The sequence below is a fragment of the Apis florea genome, unplaced genomic scaffold, assembly GCF_048593485.1.
Source record: "Apis florea isolate Af1SG1 unplaced genomic scaffold, ASM4859348v1 contig_2272_pilon, whole genome shotgun sequence".
Classification (NCBI taxonomy): domain Eukaryota; kingdom Metazoa; phylum Arthropoda; class Insecta; order Hymenoptera; family Apidae; genus Apis; species Apis florea.
The window spans coordinates 1,642,049-1,666,535 of record NW_028256549.1 but is presented as its reverse complement, the minus strand read 5'-3'; the positions used below and the strand labels follow the sequence as shown (position 1 = coordinate 1,666,535).

The following is a 24,487-nucleotide window of genomic DNA, read 5'->3' as shown; positions in this document are numbered from 1 at the left end:
GTGCGCTGCTGCAATATGCAATCCAGTTGTACACAGGCGCTATTCGTTTTGCTGACATTAAGGCGCTAATATCGTGAAACTGATTCATTGATTTATACTGGAATGTGTAAGAATGCATTTATATTTTTATACATTGTCATATATTATATACAATATTGTATTTCCATGTACCGTATATATATTTTATTTTGTCGCATGCGATATTATTGATTTAGAATGAAATGAGACGACAACTCTATTGCTGGAATATGAGAAAATGTAATTAAATGTAAAGATAATCATTTATCTTTGAAATAAAGATTAAAAATATAATCTATTTATAAAATTTAAGTGTAATATGTAATTACTTCCTTTTACTATTATTTTATACGATATTAAATGTTTTTCAACTATTTTCTTAATTCTAAAAATATATTAGCATACTTACCAATAATTATTTTTCCATTATTAATGTTATAGACAAAGAAAACAATAAAGTTAATCAAATATTGATGTCATCTTTTGAATTTTTTGAATCGAGAATAGACAAGGAAAACAAATAGTAAGAGAAGGACAGAGATAGGGTAAAATTATTGAAATCAGCGCCATCTTCAGAGTGCCGCAAATGAAACTCAATACGCAAGGATAATAAATAATAAGAGAAGGACAGAGATAAGATAGGAATTTATCGTCAGTGTCATCTCTCGATTATCGTAGACACTTTTTCAGGTTGAATAAGAATTGAATATCAGCGCCATAATGTTTTTTAAAAGATAGCGCTAACTTTGAATTTTTACTCTACATTATCCAACTTATAAAGAGGTGTCTTCAATATTCGACAGATGGCACTGATAGTCAATTCCTACCGTATCTCTATCCTTTTCTTATTATTTGCTGTCCTTGTATATTGAGTTTCATTTGCGGCACTCTGAAGATGGCGCTGATTTCAATATTTTTACATTATCTCTATCTTTCTCATCCTATATGCTTTCCTTGTCTATCCTTGCGCCAGAATATTCATGCGCTGGAACGACGGCGGCAATATTCGATTAACTTTATTACCTTTCTTGCCTAACTCATTAATTAAAAATCTTAATAGAGTCTATTCAATACATTTTTTATATGTCGTTAATATCCCAACAAATTTAATATTCCAATCGAATATAAATATCTGTATATGCTTTGACTCGAAGAGAAAAATTAACATTGAAACTTTTTTTTCATTTTGCAGATTAGTACTCTCATACATAAATCATAATCGATCTTCACAATTCACCGACGGGATCGTGAAAAATGTTTTATGGTAAATGGAAAGTGTGCGAATGGCAATAAGTTTGGTGGGGATAAAAAGAAAGAGATAGGAAAATGAAAGAGGAGGGCAAAGATAGAAGGGATTTGGCATGGTAGAAACAGGAGGAACGCGTTGAAAGAGAAGGCGAGAAGAGCTTGAAATCGAGGACAAGCCAGGGGCATTTCCATTTAAGGTACCCCGTGTGGAATCTCTCGTTCCTCTCTCGGCGCCACTTTAATACGGTATATATATATATATATAATCGCGAAACCTTTATCACTCACGTAACACATTTTTCGCGAGGAAAAAGCTCTCGTATAAAAAAAAATTTTAAACAGTATTAAACAAGGATTCGGACCGTGAAATTTTTCGCGAAGTCACAAAATTTTTCAAAAAACTTGATTATTCACTCATTTTATTATCGTTTACATGTTTGGAAATAAAATATTGGATAGATAAATGATTATTGTTAAATAATATAAGGAATAAGTAGTAGCATCATTTTTCCTTGGCATCGTTTACACAGTGTCGTTTAACGGAACAGGTTTAGCCGAGGGATCCTTTAAATTCAACGTATAGCCATGCATCTTTGAAGTATTAGTAATGGGGTCGTAAATTTTTTCAATATGTTGAAGAGTGTCGCCTATAATTTTGTCCGTGCTTTCACGGATATAAGGTTTTCCATCGGAAGTGCGACCAGATTGGACGATCTTGGTTCCATCATTATTCGATACGATGACACTGCTTCCTCCAATCATTTGGATCGTATTAGGATTATTGGCTGAAAAAAAATTACGTCATCCAATTTCGAAAAACGCAAAATGATTGCGTATAGTTATTATTAGGAAAAAATGTTCGATCGCCTTGAAAAATAGATAGAGAGAAAGAGAGAGAAAGAGAGAATGGATCTCTCGGTTGATAGTGAAAGGAACGTTTGCATTGGTATAATAAGGTTAATAATTTTCCAGATAACGAGTCGAGAAGAAATTGAAAAAATTTAACACCGAATCGCGTACCTAGATTTTCCGTCAATCGATGAGCACGTTCCAAGTTGCTTTGCACCGTGTTATGTATTCGTTGTTGTAACTGCTGCATATTTTGTTGTATATTCCTGTTCAACGCATTGATATTCTCGTTCAGATCCTTCAACCAATTCGTTCCCATGTACACTTGTCCGTCAGAGCTGCTGCCAATCGAAATGCGCATTAGTACAAATTTGCGTTGGCACTACTGGCCCGGCTATATCTCACACGCGCAAAAAGAACGAGGGAGAAAGCCGGCTTTCGTAAATGCATCGCGATCAGTAAGCCGTGAAACCGGCCTGTCAATCGACTAACCTGCACAACATCGCTCCAACGAATATCACAACACTGATGCTGGCAACGATTCCTCCTCTCATCCTTGTTTAGTTATTTTTCTTCTCTTTCTTTCTCTTCGTTTCTCTGTTTCCCTCTTGCTTTCTCAATGAATTTTTTTCGTACGATACGCAATATGCAAATAATGTTTTACTTACACGCGGTGAACGAGAGAATCAAGAAAATGAGATTATTCGAACAGTTATATAAAACGCGCAGTGGTAACCTTTCTTTCCCCCTTCGAAGTTCCATCCATGTCGTATTACATTCGAACCATTACCTTTTCTTAGCTGTGTGCGATGCGTCATCGACGGATAGTTGTGCGCACGAGTACATCACTCGTTAGATATATGTATATCAATGGCGTATGCCGCTTAAATTGAAACCTAATCTATATTCCGTTAGTTTCGTAATTGCATAACTCTCTTATCTCATCCAAACTTCCGATAGACAACATTAGTGCTGCTGTGATTCTAAGAATCGATCCATCGAAGAATATGATACGCTCGAATCGTGCTACTTCGAATCGCGAAACGATTCTCCCGACTAAAATTTTTTCGACCGGTTCGCGTGCCAATGGAAAAATTAATTATATTTTCGTTCGAGTCCGATAAAAAGTCACGAGGTTATTCATGATAATGAACTTGACACGATGCAAATAAACGAGAAAAATCTAACAGTGTGAAGACTGCAAATATTAAGATTAAAAAAACAATGTAATAAATGATGAGAAAATGGTCACGATTAAAATAAAGAGAATTGTTATTTTTATTTTGTTATTTAATTAATATTTTTTACTTACTTTTTCAGATACTAACTATAGAAAAAAAAAATGGAAAAAAAAAATAAAAAACATCGATGTCACTGTTAATTCCTCGATCTTGTATAACGACATAACTTCGATAATCGAAACAAAACTAGTGATTCTATGTTGACGGAAGAAAGGTGTGTTGAAAAAAAAAAAAGGATGGCTATATTTGGGGGAGGATCGAACGCAGAGACGACATCGAAGAGGAGGGGATGGGGATATGGTTGACCCATGGGGCAGAAACTGGTTTCGGATTCGGATTACGCGCCCGTCCCAAAACCGTTCTCGCATATACATACGCTCTAGGCTACGACGCATCGACCCCCCACGCGACCACTCCTACGGTAAATGCGGTTCTTCCATCCTCCCGACCTTGAACTCTCTCTTCTTCGTTTTTTTCCTTTCCTCTAGGCAGTCCGCTCCCCTCTGATTCTCTTTTTACTCTTACGTATTCAATTGCGTGATAGTTCTTTGCATCTCTTCAAACGCTTCTGTTTCTTCTCTCTGTTTCATTTTTTTAATTCGTGACAAACTCTTTGTTTCAATATTTCATCTAAAATCTATTTGAGATTCGAACCTTCGAAATTCATATTCAATTTTATATTTTTAAAGTGTTTTTTTTTTTTCTTGTTATTTTATGCTTCTATATCATACATATTCACCTGCAATAACGTGTAGCAGGTACATGTGTAACAGGTAGCAAAGGAAAATCGAATCGTAAAAGCGTAATGCTTCAGTTCCTTCCTCTCTCTACTCGTTCCCCTTCGTAATCCCATCAGCTCGATGAACCGACCGATGTCGAAACGAGAGCGAGAAAGAAGGAGAAAGTCAGAGAAGGAGGGAGAGAAAACTCGACCGAGCCGCTTGGTCGGTAAGATGATCGACCTTGGACGATTTGGCCTTCGAATAGGGGGCTGGTCGTCCTTTGTCGAGGACGAGATCTTCGAGATGAGAACGGCTGGATATATACAAATGCGTTTCTCTCGCCCGATTGTTCGTATTCGATGAATACTACCCATACAAGGGGAGTAAGGCTAAGATAAACAACATTTCGAGATCTTTCTGGTCAGTTTCGAGATAAAGTCGATCGACTTTTTACGAGCGATCAAAGGCTTGATATAACGAGAAGAGATCTTCGATCGATCAGGTCGAAAGAAATACGACGAGTCGTTTATCGGCCATCTAGGGAGAATCGTGGAAAACAGCAAAGTGGTTTTTCCACACCGGGGGCCGCGTGTACACGTATACGCGTATGAGATCGAGAGACTCGACGAGCAACCAAGTAAATAGTGGGGAGGTCGTACGACGAACGGTGGTTCAGTGTTCTCGCGGCATTCGAGACGCATGGATGGGACGTGATGTGAGGTTAGCTCGAATCTAACCTGATACACGAACTAAACTCCATGCTATTCTTTCTTTACTTTTTAACGAATCTTTCTAAAATTGTGAATCGATTGTCAAGAAAAAACGTGTCTCCAACGTAAACATTGAAAAATCGGAGATCTGAAACGTGGAATTGAGTGTTACGAAATCGGACTTTTTTCTCGATAATGGAGCTCGTAAAAGTGAGCCACGGGACAATATATGATGCGAAGGAAAGAAAGGAAAGAAATGTTTAAAAAATCCATGGATACGTGATCAATTGGTCTTCCCTTGAAATCCGTAAGTACTTAATCACGTACACGTATGTGTCTTTTATAACATTCGCTTTGCAAGCGACGCTAATATCATTTGTAGTACATTAATCGTTCCGGTTAGCGGTTTATTTATTCGATTCGTCTCTTCGATATTGCTTTTATCCTCGATCATCTTGCCATTGTATATATGATATAACACTTTGGAACCTACAGTTATAGGCGCGGACTATTGGTACTCGGATTCTCTTTATATTTACATCGTGCATTATTTTTAAACGGGCCGGGATTAAGGGCTGAAAACAGCTTAGATCACGTGAACGAATTCGGGATTCAAAGAGAATGAAACGCTGTTTGAAAAATAATCGAATCTAAAAAAAGAAACGGAAAGAGGGAAGAAAAAGGGAAAATAATGGCGGGGCTAAAAGTCCAAAGAAATTCGTATGTGTCGTGCGCTCAAGGGAGCATCCACGCTATGAATTATTTATCAAACCGTGTGCTTTTTTCTTATTTTCCATTACGAGAGCGATCGTGAAAAAAAAAAAAGGATAAAAGAGGGACACTTTTGTCCCTCGATTCCTCTCGATATTAGCAGGACATTCAATATGCGTTATACGTGCATATTATTTTATCAAACTTTTGTCTCGATCATTCGCGCAAGTGTTATATACAAAAAGCAGCAAGAGTAAAGTTTCCATCTCATTTGTTTCGAGGAAAAAAGAAAAACAAGAAGAATCGAGTATTGGCCTGCACTTTGGTTTAATAGATTTCAAGTAATCAATCGTGATCGCGTTGAAGGCAGCTTCTCGAGTCGATTGATTTCTTTTTCGAGGGCGTAGAAACGGAGAAGTAGTTTACGAGAAACTTGAACGATTCGTTGCATCTCTCGTCACGCATTCCCCATGAAACGCACGCGAGTCGTGTCGTTTCGTTTCTCTTGGTCACGTACGGCGCTTCGTGGTCCTCGTTTCGAACGATGTTTTGTCCTGGCTCGCCTACCAACGACCACCTCTCTCTCTCTCTCGATAATTTGACGGAATAATTCTGAAACAGCCATTTCCGACGCCGCGTTCAAGACGGTGTACGGTGGCAGAAATACAATCAGGAAGGACCTGGCACTATTTATGCGAGTTAATGGTAACAATAGATAAAATTCATCCCATGAAAACATCCTCTTCGAAGGAAACGTCGTTTAATCGTGTAATTAGTTTACAGCGGAAATTATACGCCTACATGTGATTCATAAATTAATATATATATATATATATATATATATGTTATTATTATTGTATCGATAATAGTTTGCAGTGGTTCTCAACCCGCGAGTCGCGACGTACAATACGATCGCCAAGTATCTTTCAAGTAGTCATTTTTTAGTCAACTGACTTTTATCAATACTGATTTATTTTAACGTAATTATATCACAATGTACTACAGCAATAAATCGGTATCGATCTTTTTAATATTCCTTATCTTACGTAACAGATTGGAAGATTGCAAAATGTTACAAAAGAGGATTGCGATTCGAAAAATGATTAAAAAATCGCTACACTAGACGAATTTCAATTCTCGATATTCGATCGATCTCGTCGAAAGGGATGGGAATTATTTCTTTAGGCATCGAAGAAAGGATAAAGTTTCGTTGGAAGATACAGATCGGTGAAGCGGAGCGGAGATGCGGGCAAGAATCTTCGTATTCTCACTCGCTGTGGATGGCCAAACGGATTGGAACACCCTCTCCTTTTCTCGCGGTCCGAAACAACGATCCGTATAAGGAGATGCGGCCTACCACCTCTCTCCTTCGTTCTCTGCCGATCTTTCCGTTTGTTGCTCGACCACGCTCGTTATTATTTTTTGCAAGTGAGAACGTTACGTATTTAATTCCTATTCGCTGTCCTATTTCGATGCACGTCGTTTAGCATGCATGGAGGTCTCTGCGTTCCTCGTACGCGCGAAATCGCACTTTCTCGCCCGCGGCAAGGCAGCCCTACCACGTTGTATCTGTGTAGTAAGTCGATTTAGCTTTGACCATCGAACATACCTTCATAACATAACTTTGCACTCGAAACAATGTGACATCTGACTCGAAGAAAAGCGCGAAAATTCCTAGCTTCTTAGATTCACGAATTGAAAGAATGGATGTCTCTCAGGATTTTAAATTATATCTTTTAATTTTTCTTCGATATTAAAAAAAAAAGGGAATCACGAATGATCGAAAACTCGATCTTTTTCCATTACGCGCGTAAAGAAGAGGAAGAGAGAAAGACCAGACGCAGCAGCAACAAACAGCAGCAGCCAAAAGACACGAAGAGGAGTGGTTGCTTGAATGCCCTCTTTGTCGAGATCGACGCGAGCCTTCTTCCTCCCGCGAAGAAAGAAGAAAAATTTTTCTTCCGTTGGGTAAACGGATTCTTCTACACGGCGGCTATCTATCGCGATAACCGCTCGTGCGCGACCTTTCAAAAAATTCACCCTTATCGGTCCTCCGCTTCTCCCCTCTCGATCGATAACTCGATCCGTCGCACGACAGATCTCACGTACACCGTATAAATCGTGTAAATCATCCTGGGTGTGCCGCATTCGATAATCCTGAACTTGGCAACTTGTAAAATATATATATATATATATATACACACGTTCGCGTAATCGAAAAGGAACCGATTGCGCGGCCAGACAGTGCGCCGCCGTTTTATCGATCCGACAACCTGTCGTAGACAGTTCGAGTTGCATCGTCGTCATCGCTTTTATATCTTTTCGGTTCGGTGTGATCGAAGCTCTGCACAAAGGAAGAGACGATCCTCTCGGTCGTTGCTCGCCTCATCGTGGAAACCAGAGGACCGTAAAAAGGTCGAGGCGATAGTGTGCCCCCGTGTTATCGGTGACGAACAGCAGAAGTTCTCGATTCTCTCTCTCTCTCTCTCGAGCCACCTGTTTTCACTCGATCGATTTTCATCCCAAGCGAAATTTGTGTTGGTCCTGGCTGGCAGTGAGTATTCGAATTTTTCGATGTGTTCATTACGAGGGAAATTCGAGTTTTATGAAATTGTTTGGGGGACTGTTTCGAGGGATAGTAAGTTCGATGATGTATTATTGATTTATTTTTTTTTTTTTCTTTTGATTTCGTATTTTGATCGAAATTTTTGTATCCGTGGAACGACGAAATTTATTATTACGTAACGCTAGATGTTATATGTATCGAAGAATATAGATTTTGTATAGGAAAAATTTTATTTTACATAAACATTCGAAGTTATCGCCACATATCGATATCGAAATGATTTAGAATTGAAACCATCGTATCATCCGTATCACGTATCAAAACATGATGTGCAATCTATTTATTATTATTGTATCGATATCGAAAATTAATCGAAACCTCTTCACCATCGCTCGTCAAATAAAATATTACGCTCGTTAATCCTGGATCTAAAACTGGTTCTTAATCATTCGTCTCGTAAGATAACGATTTGAAAAAAAAATATATATATATATACACAATTTTTATTATTTATCACAAACAAAGTATCAAAATTTAAAAGATTGAGAAAAATTAACTTTTGTATTCCTCGTCGAAATGTCGTTTAACAAACGTCCAAGTTGAAATAGTATGCCATTTTCTTCATTCCGCGTGAAATACAAATTTCAAGTTTGTTTGACGTTTGGGACGTCTAAACATTATTATAATACATTTCACTACAACGTTCAGTCACGCGTAATGCAAAATCTCGTCGTTTGAGATTTCGATAAAAATGAACGTCGTTTAACGATCCAGGATTGAATGAACAATTTTCGAAAAAATTTTCACGAAAAAAAAATGCGACTATTTATATTAATTTATTAATTATTTATATTAACTGTTTTCAGATATATCGACGATATTAGTTAAAATAATATTCACGAATAAAAGTGACTAAGTTTTATATTGTTTTTCTATAAATATGTTATTTATAATTACTTGAGATAAAAATAAATAAACTCTTTTGGAGAATTATAATTTTAGTCTACTTTTATTCCGTGTTTTTAACGATATTTTGAACATTATATATCGAATATTTAATCATATTGTCGTTCCATACACGATCCATGCCGATTTCGAGATCATTTAGAAGCAATTAATTGTCTTCTTAACGAATTATAACAATATTATCGATAACGATATCGATACTTTCACGATCTCGAAAGTTAGAGCGAATCGTCTCGATATTTTAACGAATTATAACGATATCATCGATATTGTTACATAATTCTAGATTACAGTCATCCAGTTATAATTCGTTAAGACGTCGGCGGAGACGCCGATTTAGAGAGATTTAAAACGAATCGATCGTTTTCCCCGACATCTTAACGAATTATAACGTTATAATCGATATTTTTGTCGATAATGATATCGATCGTCTCAACTTTAAATCACGAAGACACCGATTTCGAGAGATTTAGAGCGAATCGATCGTCTTTTTCGATATCTTATTAACGAATTATAATAATATTATCGATATTTTCACAGATCACGATCTCGAAAGCTAGAACGAGTCGATCTTGCTCGATATCTTAACGAATTATCGATGTCGTCACAATTCCAGATTACAATCATCCAGTTACAATTCGTTAAGACGATCCTCTTCTTCGATATCTTATTAACGAATTATATAGTAATATTATCGATATTTGTATCACGATCTCGAAAACTAGATCGAATCGGCGAGTCGTCTCCCTCGATAATTCTTAACGAATTATAACTGGATAATCGTAATTTAAAATTATCGATCTTTCTCGATAACGATATCGATATTCTCACAACTTTAAATCACGAACACGCCGATTTCGAGAGATTTAGAGCGAATCGATCGCATCCCCCGACATCTTAACGAATTATACACCGATATCGATGCTGCCACAACTCTATATCGATATCCACAAATCGATACCGATTTTCGTGAGACTTAAAATCGATCGCCTCACGTCTTACAACCGATTATAAACGATATCATCTCTATTTGCCGAGAACTGTATCGATATACTCGGCCGCCTGAGTTCGCGGATCGACAGCCTCCCTCGAGGTAAGCCGCGGCCATGTTACCATGTTTGGCGACCCGCTCCCATAAAATTTCTCGCGCCACCGTCCAAATGCACGTACGTCTCGCTCCTCCGACTGCCAGCCTACTCTCCTACCGGTTCCAGATAAATCGCGTCCACGCCGCTTCTCTATCTCTCTCTGTTTCGAGTGCGCGTGCGCAACAGCCACCGCAGCGCAACTTCTATCCGTGCTATTAGAAAACGGTAGGGCGGAGGGGAAGAGGAGGAGCGCGCCACACCCTACCCTCTCTCTCTCTCTCTCTGTCATTCAATCACTCACTCACTCACTCGCTCTTGGAAAAGCTCGAGTGCGTTCAGGATTCTCTCCTCCTCGAGAGGAGAGAGAATCTTTCTCCTGTTGGGAGAAGAGACGATGTACGATGGTGTTAAAATTTTAACGATTCTCGTTATTAACGAGGAACGAAAGAGAGGAATGTTGAAAATCTCACCTTTCTTCTTCTTCTTTTTTCTTCTTGTAATTCTAATAGTTTGAGATTAATTAACGAATACGCGGAATCGCCGATTCGACGAAGAAATTGATTGTATTACTATTACCGTTTCTCTCGCTTTGCCAGAAAGAAATATGTTTTAAGAGAGAGAGAGAGAGAGAGAAGAGAAAATCGCCATCTTAATAATTTTAATCTTTCAACATTTTTAAAATGCTACGAATCTAAGAGCCGATTTCTAATCTCGTAAATACACCGATTATTCCACGTTGGTTATCTCTTAAGCTAATCGAGGAGGGAAGCGACGTTTCTCAGCGCGTGATACAAAAGGTCCGGTTGCACCGAATAACGGTACCCAATCGCGGGTATGAAACCGGCGACACGCGTGTTCGAATAACGTGTATGAAAACGCATTGCGCTGTGTCGTGTGTTTCCGGATAAGAAAGCGATTCTTTTTCTCTTCTCTTCTTTTTTTTTTTTTTTGGAGAAAAATCCATCCAAGAGAAAAAAATATCATCCTCCTCCCCCTTCCTTTCGCGGAAGATTCCCCGATAAACGGAGAAGAAACGCCCCGTCCTTCTCACCTCGATGCCTAAGCCTCCTTCCTTCTCTCCACGAGACGATTAAAACGTACCACCTACGTTTATATTTATCTGTCACGGGTTATCTCTGCGAGCAAACAAGGAGAGAGAGAGAGAGAAGAAGAAAAAATAATAAAAAGAAATGGAACTCGAGAAGGTATGTCGTTTCGATATCGCGTGTATAATATATACACACACGTATCTACGTGTCTCAAACGAGAGACGTTTGAAACGATTCGATGATACCGTTCCAAGTACCGTGTGTAGATACGCGTGTTCGAACGAATACGGTAAGTTCGGTACATGCGCTCCTTCGTTGGCCTTATTCGCGACGGATGTCACCGGTTACCTTCCAATATATATATGTATCGATCTCCTCTTTCCTTCGATCGACCGAGCTCAGTCTATCGCAGGAGGAGCGATACGATGGAAAAACGAAACTTTGAAAGAGAGAGAGAGAGAGAGAGATCTAAAATTGTCAGTCGGCGATATTTATAGATTGGTGGAAAAGCTTTACGTGTCCTTTTTGGAGAGTTTCGGGACCACCTTGACGTTGAAAAAGTTTAGCCTGCGGTGGAGACCACCGCAACGTCGGCCGAGATATTTTATTATAGGTCGGTGAGGAAGCTATAGGGGATTCGCCGGAAATACATTTGGATTGTGATTTTTTTTCCCAATTTTTTTCGAATCTTTTTCTCTCTCCTCGTGCTGACGGGGATATCGTATTTATGAGAGGGAGAGGCGTGCGCGAATCGCGACCACGTGGGTCTGTGGACGATCCACGCGTCCTCCTTTATCCTCCGGCTATCTATTCATAGACGAGAAAGCGAGCTGTCACCGTGACACGGACGTTCGAAGACAAAGAGCGGGCAAAAGGAGAGACACGTCGGGTCGTTGTCGTCGTCGGGGCGAGGGATGGACCTTTTCACGGGTGGAGAGAGTATACCGTACCCGCAGACAATTGGCCGAGGACCGTGGTTAGGAATGGAATATTAAATGTACGAGGGACGGGTTTAATTTAGCCTCTATCGTATATCAGCTAAACGTGGATGCATTAAAAAAAGTAAAAAAGTGGATGTAAATCGAACATGTCGAATAGATTTTCTAAATCCATTCCAAATGGATTCTTTTGAAATCGTTTTCTTTCGAAACAAATCTAAGCTGGAAATTCAAGTAAAAAGTAGATATATATATATATCGAAAGTGTCGATATTTTGTCTAAATCTATTCTAAATGGGTTCTTTTCCTTTTAAAATCGTTCTCAGCGAAATACAAGTCGAGCGTTTCGTAGTAAAAGGTAGATACATATCGAAAGTGTCGATAATTTTCTAAATCTACTCTAAATGGATTCTTTTTAATCTTTAAAATCGTGGATACTTCCGTGGAACAATGAAAAAAAGTTTTCCCTAGTATTATCCATTCGCCATTTCCACAACCTCGACTCATTTATGTCCCATTAAAAATACCCGGGATACAACGTTTTAAAGTCCCAAAGTCGTTTACCATCGTTTCTTTCTATCTAGATCTCTCGTCTCAAATTTTCACTGACCATTTTCGAAAACACATCCGACAAATCGATCCGTTTTCAATCGATCGATATATATATATATATATATATATGTATATATATCTCGATCGAAAGGACAGGGATCTGTCGGCGGTCGAGCGACGATAAACTCGAAGAGGTAGCCGGTACGGGGACGCGGACGAGGTCGTCGACCCTCCCGAGTCGCGGTTTAAACCGAGTCTTTCCTCCCTGACCGCATCTCGAACCGCGACAGGCAACCTCTCTCGTCCACCTTAGGGACACGCAGCTTTCCCGCTCGTCCATCATTTCTACATTTTTTTTTTCTCTTTCTCTGTTCTCAGATGAGAGAAGCGCCGAGAGAGGGGAAACGAGGACGGAGCTCGATCATCGGTGGGATGGAACGGTGGTCGGCGCGGCTCGCGATTCTGTGCACGGTGATCGCGAGCGTACGCTCCACCGACGACTTTCGACGCATAGCCTACGAAGGTAAACAAAAAAAAAAAAAAAAAGAAAAGTGATTGTGATTGCGTTGACAAGAAGATATATATATATATATACATCGATAAGAGAGAGATTCGCGAGCGATCGTGTCTTTCCGCACGTACGTACGAGCTTCTATTTCTAAACAGCGCGGTTACTTACTCTTATCTTTTCCCTCGATTCCGCGGAGAAACTTGTGGGTCTTTCTCAGGCGGAGGAGGATGGAGGGGGAGGAGGAGAGGATCGTGATTATTCGCGATCGATCGACGCGTGGGCGTAGAGGCGCGTCGGTCGCGTGGCGGTTTCGATCGGTACGCCTTGCGATCCATTATTCGTTCATCTTTGTCTTACGCGAGGATGAGGAGAAAGAGAAAGAAAAATTCGATCGATACTGTCTGTATTTGTCTTACGTTGAAATTTACTCGTAATGGGAGAAGAGAAAAATATAGATAGTCTGCACGTGATCGATTTATCTATCTATGTATTTTTATCTCGCGTCGACGAGACGAAAAGAGCGAAAGAAAAATTCTGATCGTGTGAAGTATATATCTGTCCCGCGATCGATTTGCGGGTTTATCTCTTACGTCGATGAGGAGAGAAGGATGGATGTATAACGGAGAAAGATCGAAAGAAAAATTCGAGGTGTCGATCTGTCTTTCTCTTACGCTGAGAGAAAGATGTGTGGTAGAGAAAGAGAAAAAATCGATCGTCTAAAACGTCTCTGCCCGTGATCGATTTATTTATCTTTGTCTCGCGCCAGTGACAGAAGAAGGAAAAGAAATGTGTCTCTATCCACGATTGATTGATTCGTCTTTGTCTCGCGTTGATGAACGAGCGAAACAAAGATTCGATGGTCTGCCTTTGCCCGCGATCGACATATCCATCCGTTTTACATTAACGAGAAGAGAAAGATGGCTACGTAATAGAGAAAGAGCGAAAGAAAAAACGTCTCTGCTCACGATTTACCTTCTTGCGACTGCGAGAAAAAAAAAAAGAGATAAAAAATCGCCAATCTCGATGAAAATCGAAAGAAGTAGAGCAAAAGAAAAATTTGTTCGAAAAGGATCTCGGCTCGCGATCGATTTGTCGAGCTATCGCGTCACGGTGCGAAAAAACACGGAGACGCCGAGAAGGAAGCGAGACAAGAAAATCCTCGATCGTTGTTGAATTCTGTCTCTGTCTCTGGCGAGAGAAGGATGGGTATATACGAAGGAGGAGGAAAAGAAAAATGGGATCGTCGTAAACGCGGTGGAAACACGGCCAGCTGGGAGAGAGTCGTCGAAAGTTTCGCCTCGAATCGCTCGCGACTCGAGTTTGAAATCTATGGAGTCTCCGTTTCGAGACTCGGCCACGTTTGTCGCGTAGGCGTGGAGCGTGGCACGCGTCGCCACGCGCGCTTATTCTCGCTGTCTCCTGCTTCCGATCCTACTCCTGATTTTCAAGCATTTAACCTTTCTTCTTCCCTCTTCTTCGCGCAACTTTTTTTATAACTTATATCCCTCCTCGTTATCACAGATTACACTCGTTCAACTTAAATCGATTATATCGCTCGTTACTTGGCAAACCTGTAAGTTTAAGACTGTCTAACGTAATCGAGCCTACCTTAACTCGAACGAATCCACGAAAGTTGGAACCAGACTTGTTGAATCTTACGACGCGAAGATTATCCTTAACCTTAATTACAATACGGATCTTAGTTTTTCCTTTCTCCCGCACGAGGTCGCGAAATTACGCATCCGTGGCGTCCTCTAACGTCCTCCTACATCGTAAACGTTTCGTTTTACCATTATTGTCCGTCCATGTGTTTTTTGCTCGTCGTGCGATCTCCCTCGGGCAGATACACACGCGGATAGAAAACGAGAAGAGAAAGAGAGGAGAGAAAGGAGATAGGATCGACGAAGGAGGAAAAGGAGAGAGAGGAAAAGAGAAAGAAAAAGAAAAGGCAAGAGAGTGAAGGGAGGATACCCGAGAGAGGCCTTCGAGATCAGGTTATGCTAACTGGGGCCCGTTCGTCCCACACGTATCTACTTATAAGCGCACGTACGCAGTTACACGTACGCGCGGGACGCTGTTGTGTGAGTGGCAGGCACGCGCGACACAGGCAAACGCGTGGCTGGATACGTGGAAACGACGAACCGCGCGGAGGGCTACCTTTGCGGAATCGTTTCGCTGCGTCGGCAAACCGGCTGAAAAACAATAAGACGAAGACGAGGATTAGCAGAAGTACGGGGAACAGGAAAGAGAGAGCGAGGTAAAACGGGTGAAACTCGCGCCTCTTTTTGCCCGATGCTGCCACGATGAAAGTAGAATTTTCCATTATTTTTACTTAATCTTTGCTTCCGTCTTTTCGGAGGGAAAAGATGAAGAGGGCGAGCAACGATTCGAGCCAAATTTTTGTTACCGTCAGATGATCCTTGCTTGGAAAATGTTTAGAAGAAAATGATTGAAAAATGACGCTTGGATCTTTCAAGAGATGGGAAGAAAGTGGAAAATCGAGCCAAATTTTTGTCATTGTTATTGTCGGATCTTTCGAAAAATGCTTAGAAGAAAATGAAAAATGACGCTTGGATCTTTCAAGAGATGGGAAGAAAGTGGAAGATCGAGCCAAATTTTTGTTATTGTCGGATTCGTTCGTACACGATCGATCCTTGCTTGGATCGTTCAAAAAATGTTGAAAAGAAAAATTGAAAAATGCAAATCGATGAATGATCTTTCAAAAAATTTTTAAAAGAAAATTGGAAAATTGGTGCAGGATCGATCCTTGCTTGGATCTTTCAAAAGAAAAATCGAGCCAATTATAATTGGATTTTTTAAATTATGTAATATAATGATCCGTGATTGAGTTTATAATACCAGCAGACCGAAGAAGAACGATCGACATTAAGTTTTTTCATGAAACAACGTAGCCCGATTTCGGATTCCATTTTTAAAAAATCGATCCATCCATCCATCCATCCATCCTTAATTAATCCAAGAAAAAGTAAAAGTTCATCCAACAGTTTGCCGATGTATAATCGACGATCCCGAGTTGCGCGAATCGGAACGACCAACTTTTCACGGCTGCCATATTTTTCTCTCAAAGATCGATGATCCACGATCGCGCCGCGGGAGAAAAAGTAGAAGATCCTAGTAGAAAAAGAAGAAGAAGAAGAAGAAGAAGCGACACAGCTTCTCGAAGCGGCTAGCTTGCCAAACTAGTTTGTCCGGAAGCGAAAAACGGCTCCTCTTTACATCCTCCTCTTCTCGGAACGTGGAAATCGCGATGGCGCGCGCGACACGCAAGAAGAAGCGGAAAAGAACATATCTCGAGAAATGAAATTCTCATAATGAATTCTCTTTAATACGAATCTCTTTAATACCCAACAATAATCTCTAAACTAAACCCCTCCCCTCTCCCCTCTTCAACGCCTGTTTCAGACTTGGCGAACACCAGCCTGTTCCAGCAAGAGGGGGTCACGTCGTATTCCCAACTGTTGTTCGACGTGGCTAGACAACAGGTCGTCGTCGGCGCTCGGTACGTATGAAATGCGATAAAATCAAAAATTTAAATCTTCGTTTAAATTCGTCCAAAATTTTCCCTCTATTTCCGGGCAAATCTATTTCCTCGATCGAAAATTAGCTGTCTTGGAACACGCGTACATTTGCATCGTATGCGCGTAACAAGAGCACGACGAGAATACCACGTTTCCCTCGACCCGTTCTGTTGAATAAGTTCGATCGATTTTCGCGATGGAATGCGCCCGTTGTTTACACGGGCGAGCGACAAAAGTGGCGTGTAACGTGTAACGAGACGGGACGGGTTGAGTAGCGGTTGCATTCCGGCTGCTCGAAATCGTGGAGGAACGCTCGTTCGATCGATTTTCGTTCGATTAAAAGTACGCGCGATCGGATCGAGCTTGTGGAAACGAGCGTACGCCCTCGTGTTACCTTCTATTAATAGAACACGTTGGTTATTAACCACGACCCACGTACGCCCGGCCTGCCAGGAGGAACGCCGCTGTGCCTCGTTTCTTCGATGGGAGGGGAGGGGGAAGGAAAAAAGAGATTCCAACCTCGTTTTTCGCGGAAAACGAGAAGCGTTTTGCCCATCGAGAGAAACGTGGATGGAAGCGAGATGTTTTCCCACGAAATTGTAACACGAAATTCTTTTCGTATCGATGGAGAGGAAAAAAAAAAAAAAAAAAAAAGGGAAACGTGGTCGAGTCGACGTGGAAAATGATATATTGGGATTGGAATTGGAGAGGCGGAGGGGAGGAAGGGAAAGGGTCTAGCCGCGTCGTGCACGCGACACGGCGCCACGATTTGCATTCTTCCAGTTTGATTCGCGTGCTCGACAAGCGTGACGTCACTGAATACTACCTTATCGAGAGCGTATCGCACCGCGACAGGTATATATGGGAGCGAGACGCGCTTTCCTTGCGCCTCGTTGCGTAACAACAACACTCCTTGGTCGTTTTCTTTCCTACGATCTTTCCAACTCTGCTCTTTCTTTATCCGCGGCATATCTTCGAGCTGTAAATTCGATGAAATTTCTCTTAACTTCTTCTACTTTTTTCCCTCTTCTTTTTTCTTTCTCGCGATATTCAAATTAACCGCGCGTTAAGGAAAAATAATTAAGTAATTAAGTTGAGAAGAGTAATTAATACGTTTTAGAAAAGTAATACGGATCACAATAGGCAGTATTAGGAGGCAGTGTCTTTGAGTTAAGTAACGAGGGGATCGATTCGATGTCGTTGCATAATTAACGTTGAGGTAAAAAAAATTAAAAACCATCGGTTGGAAACCACTAATGGGAGATACGTTGAGATCCTACGATAGTTCCGTTGTGCAAGATTCGAATTCCGCGGTATTGCCTCGTACAGACTCTTTTTTTTTTTTTTGTCGCGATATTCAAATTAGCTACAATCGCGTATGTTTTTTTGTACACGTACGTGAAGCAAAAAAGGAAGAAAGCTTGGAGAAAAAACTAGTATCTTCGAGGGATTTAATATACTTATAAAATATGAATATGTAGAGTGAATTTAAAAATGAATAGCGATTCCATAGATTGGTGATCACTGGGCGGAGGGGGGAGGAGGGGAGACGCGCACGAGCGACACGATATCGTTGCGATCCTATTGCACTTCCGTTGTGTAAGTCAACAGGTTCGTGTTTCGTATTGTCCGATCGATTCGAATATTTTTTACAGTTTTCGTAACTGAATTCTATCGGCAGATGTATCGAATCGTAGATAGGAAGGGAATAGGATGCTGTATTCTATCGAGCTTAAATCCTTAAACGGTCACATTTCGCTCGAAAGTCGATCCATTTCGAGTTGAATCACAATTTTATTCCTTGTATGCGCGCGGCCATCGAACTCCATTAGACGTTGAACAAACGCGAGTCGTGCCCAGAAGTTACGTCGGACGAGAACGAGGTTGGCAAATGATCCATCCTATTCGTTTAACGAACAGGAAACAATCTGTCTCAATAGGATTGCCCGTGCACACAGTGTATGCTACTTAAAATCATACGTGTAGAGATTCGTTTCTATAACACGTGAAAATTTTACGAAACGATTAAAACTCGAACAAAGACGCGTAGTTTTTAATGACAAGATAGCAATAAGATTGAAAAGAGTTTCCTTAAACGTACAAAACTTGATCGCGAAGAATTTTTATCTTTCCTCAAAAATCACTCTAATCGTTAAATGTGTACGATTCTAAGCGATACTCGTCTTACGTGCATAAGTCTCCAAGATCAGAAATATGCAAAATTTTAACTGCTAAGAACAAGTTACTTCGATAAATTATCTCAATAATTTATTATTCGAAGCATCGAATAATCGCAGATAACTAACTAGTTTTAAAGTTGGCTGAGGTTCAGAGTTGCGCATTGGCCCGTTAAAAAAGTAACTAGCTAAAAATTTAAAAATAAAGTTACTTTAAATAATTACTTAAGTAACACTATTAAATGCTTGAATAACATTTATTCGTAGCTATTATAGTTGATCCACGGTTATTCTTCAAATATTATAAAATCTCCGACTCAAATTATTCCAAATTTTTAGCTAGTTACATTTGCAACGGGTTAATGCTCTGCTCTGGACTTTCGCCTCGCGTCCTTTCTTAAAATTTTAGCCGCAATGTCGGCACACGTCCGACGTACATACTCGACGACCGAGCTGGAGCCGCTTCGCTCGACTAACGATCACTTTTGGTCAGGTCGGTTCTCGTCGCGGCGTAGCGCCCACGTAGGCGCCGTTTATGCTAGTTTCCTGCGGCGTGATTGCGCGACAGCTCGAAAGGCGGCGCGCGCCATTTTCCACATGTCCTCCGTCCCACGCGTGTAAACACGTGAAAAGCAGTAAACGATTCCGATTCCAGAGATAATCTGTACCGGTTAACCCTAACGTCGCTGTCGCCCCTCGAACACGCCTCGTGGCCAGCTCCCGAAAACAAGACCAATACCTGCCAGAACAAAGGACAGAGCGTGGAGGATTGCCGCAATTATGTCAAGGTGTTGCTTACCAATGGAAAAAGTCTGTTCACTTGCGGCACGTACGCGTTCAGCCCTTGGTGCACGTGGAGAGAGGTAAGCGGTCGAATCAGAGAGCGAGAGACGAAGGAATTTTTGAGCGTGCGAATATATTTAAGGTCTCGTTATCGACGTGTTATCGACAGTAGATGTCACTTCGAGTTAATATTCTCTAGATTGAAAACATCAGTAGCGTAACGAGCGAGATGTCGGGTGTTGCGATGAGTCCTTATTCGCCACACGCGAATGTCACCGCTTTATTGGCAAGAGGTCCAACCGGTGGACTCTTCACCGGGGCGCCTACCGACTTCTCTGGCTCTGATCCAGCCATTTGCAGAACTCTTGCCTCGCCGAATCTCAGAACGCACCAGTACGATTCCAGGTGAGTCTTACTTTGGAAAAACGATTCTCTTCCCAATTGTATTTCTATATATTTTCGATATTCCATGCGTGTATTCCACGATTGATTTCAGATGGCTGAACGATCCTCAGTTCGTGGGCAGTTTCGAAACCGAGGACCACGTGTACTTCCTATTTCGCGAATCAGCCGTCGAGTACATCAATTGCGGCAAGGTGATTCGAGCGAGTTCCACTACTATATTCTCTCTTACCTGCGTACGTTTGATATTAAAAGATCGTCTCTTTTAGAAAATCTATTCGAGGATAGCAAGAGTGTGCAAGAACGATCGAGGTGGACAAATAATGATGAGAGAGGTATGGACCACGTTCAGCAAGGCACGATTGAACTGCTCCCTTCCAGGCGAATTTCCTTTCTACTACGACGAAATTCAAGGCGCGGTTTATCATCCCGAGGAAAAAATCGTTTATGCGACGTTTACCACGCCCATGTAAGTAATATCAAGATTCTATGCATCGTATCGTACCGTTTCACCTTCACCATATATTTCCATCTAACGCTTCATTCGTGAAGGGGAAAGAAGAAAAATAAGAGATTCGGTATGTATAGTCGCAGAAATTCCTAAATCAGTGCCGTTATCTTTTTTTTTCCCCCCCTCTTTTCTTTGCCTGTTTCGTACGACGGGGGAGAGAAGGAAGGCCTCGAGAATCGCTAAAGTTCCCGTTTATTTTTAGCAACGGTATTGCCGGCTCGGCTATATGCGCGTTCAACATGTCCGCGATCACTGCAAGCTTCAACGGCCCCTTCAAACATCAAGAGAATTCTGGCGCTGCGTGGGAGAGGAGGCCGGTCTCTCATCACAATCGACAACGGTGCGGCTCCTTCGCGAACGTCGCCCCTCATCAGATCATAGATAACCAGAGGTACCAATTGATGGACGATGCGGTTCAAAGCACCACTCTCGAGCCCTTGCACACCGCTCTTCTCGAGAGATTCACGTTGATCGCCCTCGACGTGACGCCGACCAAGCTGCATCGCAGCGTCACCGTACTCTACGTCGCCACCGATGTTGGCTTGCTCAAGAAAATCTCGGTTTTACCTCGAACGCAGGAAACCTGCATCGTCGAGGTGTGGGGTCCCCTACCTTCCACGCCGATCACCTTGCAATTCTTAAAAGACACCCAGAGTTTGTACGTCGGTACAGAATTCGGTTTGTTGAGGTACAACGCCTGTACAACGAATTTGATTCCAATCACTTGAAATCAGAAATCTAATTCTATCCTAATTCCCGTAGAATACCCGCGGCCCAGTGTCACCGACATCGAACTCGTCAATCCTGTCTGAACGCGCAAGAACCGTATTGCGGCTGGAACGAGCATCTGATGAAATGCGCGCCAGCCCCGAAACAAAATCATCTGGCCAATCATTGGCACCAGGAGGTGACCAAATGCCCTGTACTCACGGATCCCGTGGACGGTGGTTGGAGCGCCTGGAGCTCGTGGTCCTCGTGTCAACACGGCACCGCGGAACACTCGCACTCGCACTCTCACTCGCACATTCATTCCGAGCATGCCGAAGCGGTGAGTCGAGAGATCCTCCCGTCAACAAGGATTTCCACGCGGATTCGATTCATATTCACGTTTCTCTTCTATCAGCCCGCGGATATCTGCCAGTGCCAGACGCGGGATTGCAACAATCCGCCTCCTCAACACGGTGGAGCGTCTTGCATCGGGGCGAGAGTTAGAGTGACCAATTGCACGGTTCACGGGGAGTGGACAGCTTGGTCGGCCTGGTCGGCGTGCTCGCAAACCTGTGGATTCGCGATGAAAACGCGACGACGCACGTGCACGAATCCAGCCCCGGCTTTCGGGGGGCGAGTCTGCGTGGGACACGACCACGACGACAATATCTGCATAGACCTTCCACCGTGTCCGGCGAAAGACGAGGCACCGCCATCCGAATCGTTCGGCCAGTGGTCCACTTGGGGTGGTTGGAACGCTTGCTCCAGACCCTGCAACGGAGGTAAGCGGGATACGATGGTTTTTCTCCTCCTCCTCTCACGCGCCTTCTAATAATCGATCGTGTGTTCCGCAGGAATAAGAATACGAAGGAGAACGTGCGAGAATCCTTCGCCACGAAAGTCTGCCACGGTCGAGTGCAACGGATGCGACACGCAGGTAATACGGTGATGCGCTCGTTTTCTCGAATCACGATGTAACGTTTCTCGAACGACGTGTACTTACCTATTTCTTATCGTAGACCGAGGAATGCAACACTCATCCATGCATCGAGACGAAAAGGTATTCCGGCTGGACACCGTGGCTGGCGGCTAACGGGAGCTTTCAGAGTTCGAGCATGGGTTACGTGGAGAAACGGTTTCGATTCAGTTGCCGCGCGCAAACGGATGACCCGTCCAGCGTAAGGGTTCAACTGGCCAAAGAGGAGGAACGTTATTGTAGAAACGGCTCTTGTATGAGGAGAAACGCGAATCAGAAATCGTACTCTGATCTCGCGATAGAGGCCGGATGGGGTGAATGGTCTGCTTGGAAGACTTGCGATCGCCTCTGCGGCGGAGGTTCTCAGCACAGGATCAGGCAATGCGAATCACCGCCATGCGAGGGTTTATCCGTGCAGAGTAGACAATGCAACGTGCATCCGTGTCGACCGAGCGCAGTCGGGGACATTGCGATGGAAGGGCAGTGGTCCTGCTGGACTGACTGGTCCGAGTGCTCGGTTTCGTGCGGCGTCGGGATACGCTCGAGAACGAGAGAATGCCTGGGGCCGGAGAGCTGCGAAGGATCGAGTTTGGTCAGAGAGACCTGCGAGATGGCCAGTTGCGAGTCGTTGATCGGTTGGGACACGTGGTCGCGTTGGACGCCTTGCGATAACGACCATCAACAATATAGAAAGAGACAATGCCTTCAACACGGCAGTGGAATGTGTCAAGGAGCCAGCAGAGAAACGCGCGACTGTTTGTCAGATTGCTCGGGCAATGGTGAGCACAGGAATGAGATTCAGATACGATTTTCTTTCTCGTTATTTTCATCGTGGAATTTTCTATGTAATTTTCATTCTCGTGTGGAATTTATGCTACATTGTATACATAATTTTTCAGAAGTGAACGCTTTATGGTCGATGGAACGTTCAGGCATAACGATCGGCGCTGTGGTGGGCAGTTGCGTGGTCGGCTTCCTAGTTGGCTTGGCCGTGACCGCAATTCTAAGCTTCTACTATCTAAAGCGGCGGCAACAACGAATTCCAGGCAGTCCTCATTATATCAGCAAACAAAACTCCTACGTTACGGTTCCTATGAAGGAGGTAAAGTTATCATTTGTACGCGTGACGTATACGATAACGACATGAATTTTGGAATAAAACGAGATCTCTGCTTGATACAGGTAAACACCAAGCGACAACCTAGTTTCTCTGGTAGTACAAACGGTAACGGAACTCTTCGTGGAAAGAATAATCCGAATGTGAATACTCTTGGAAGTCCTAAATTATATCCAAAGAGTCTTGATTACGAGTCTGCTACATTGAAGCGCAACAGTCATGGGCAGCAACATATTCGAGTCGATCCGGATCAAGACAAGTACTATTGAGCAACTAATGCGCAACACGCATGAAGAAACGTATAAATTTATTTCGTCATCTAATGATTTCCGCGTTTCGACTAAACTGCACGCGAGACTAGCATCTACGAACAAATACCGCCATGAAGGCATATAGCGAGCACAGCGCTTTTTAAATAACAAATGATTACCTATCTCGCGAATGCGTGTGCTACGCTTGAGTATCAACTTAACCGAAGACTAAAATCCAAACGGACCAGGGACAAAGGCGCATGCACTTAAACAATCGCCTTTACTTGAAATCAAGTGATATTTATCCTGTATACAGTTTTATTTTATGTGACAGACACGAACACGTCTAGTTTCGCGTCATATGATTCAGTGCCATCGTTACGACGAACGCTTGCATCATTTCACAATATTGTTAAAGACAAACGATAAAGAACGGGCGTGTAACGTATCGAATTGTACCTATTGTACATGTGTGTGCATTTAAATGCGTTTAAGATATGAGTGAGAGATTGCGAGAATGTGAACGAGTTCATAATGTGCGTATGTGCATTCATGCAAATATAGAGCGTGTGATTCGCGCATTTTTTATTATTGGCTCACATTGAGTCGCGGTTATGTTATGCGCGAAAGAAGGATAATCGAAAATGAAAGAGAGTAGGAAGATAAAAATGTTCATATGCGCGTCGCGATATTCGGCGTAAAAGATGACCAAGCTTTTAAGACTCGATTTAGCCGGGAATTTGATTCGAATTATTTCGAGTCGACGAATTTTATAAACGCTTCATACCGTGGCATAGTATCACGCGATTATAATAAAAGGAACGAGATGAGCTCGCAATAATAAATTACTCGAG

General features: G+C 42.2%; 2 protein-coding genes across 4 annotated transcripts; one reads left to right on the top strand and one right to left on the bottom strand.

Moving 5' to 3' along the window:
* Positions 1 to 1,668: 1,668 nt before the first annotated feature.
* LOC100868947 (uncharacterized) lies at positions 1,669 to 4,562 on the bottom strand. 2 transcript variants are annotated; one of them, XM_003692013.4, is made up of 3 exons: positions 2,608 to 4,562; positions 2,287 to 2,456; positions 1,669 to 2,051 (listed from the first exon to the last, which is right to left on the bottom strand). In XM_003692013.4, exons 1-3 carry the CDS (start codon positions 2,667 to 2,669, stop codon positions 1,789 to 1,791), a joined length of 495 nt encoding a protein of 164 aa, XP_003692061.1. In that variant the 5' UTR covers positions 2,670 to 4,562; the 3' UTR covers positions 1,669 to 1,788. The 2 variants fall into 2 exon arrangements, with proteins under 2 accessions (XP_003692061.1, XP_012339674.1); XM_012484220.3 differs by having other exon boundaries at positions 2,287 to 2,453; positions 2,608 to 3,459.
* Positions 4,563 to 4,752: 190 nt separating this feature from the next.
* Positions 4,753 to 24,481, top strand: Sema5c (Semaphorin 5c). 2 transcript variants are annotated; one of them, XM_012484190.3, is made up of 14 exons: positions 4,753 to 5,095; positions 13,037 to 13,181; positions 16,593 to 16,689; positions 19,541 to 19,748; positions 19,868 to 20,073; positions 20,165 to 20,264; positions 20,340 to 20,539; positions 20,784 to 21,269; positions 21,344 to 21,629; positions 21,705 to 22,071; positions 22,144 to 22,226; positions 22,309 to 23,044; positions 23,165 to 23,367; positions 23,448 to 24,481. In XM_012484190.3, the coding sequence occupies exons 2-14, from the start codon at positions 13,037 to 13,039 to the stop codon at positions 23,649 to 23,651; spliced, it is 3,321 nt and encodes a 1,106-aa protein (XP_012339644.2). In that variant the 5' UTR covers positions 4,753 to 5,095; the 3' UTR covers positions 23,652 to 24,481. The 2 variants fall into 2 exon arrangements, with proteins under 2 accessions (XP_012339644.2, XP_086758689.1); XM_086902563.1 differs by having other exon boundaries at positions 22,309 to 23,367.
* Positions 24,482 to 24,487: the final 6 nt, after the last annotated feature.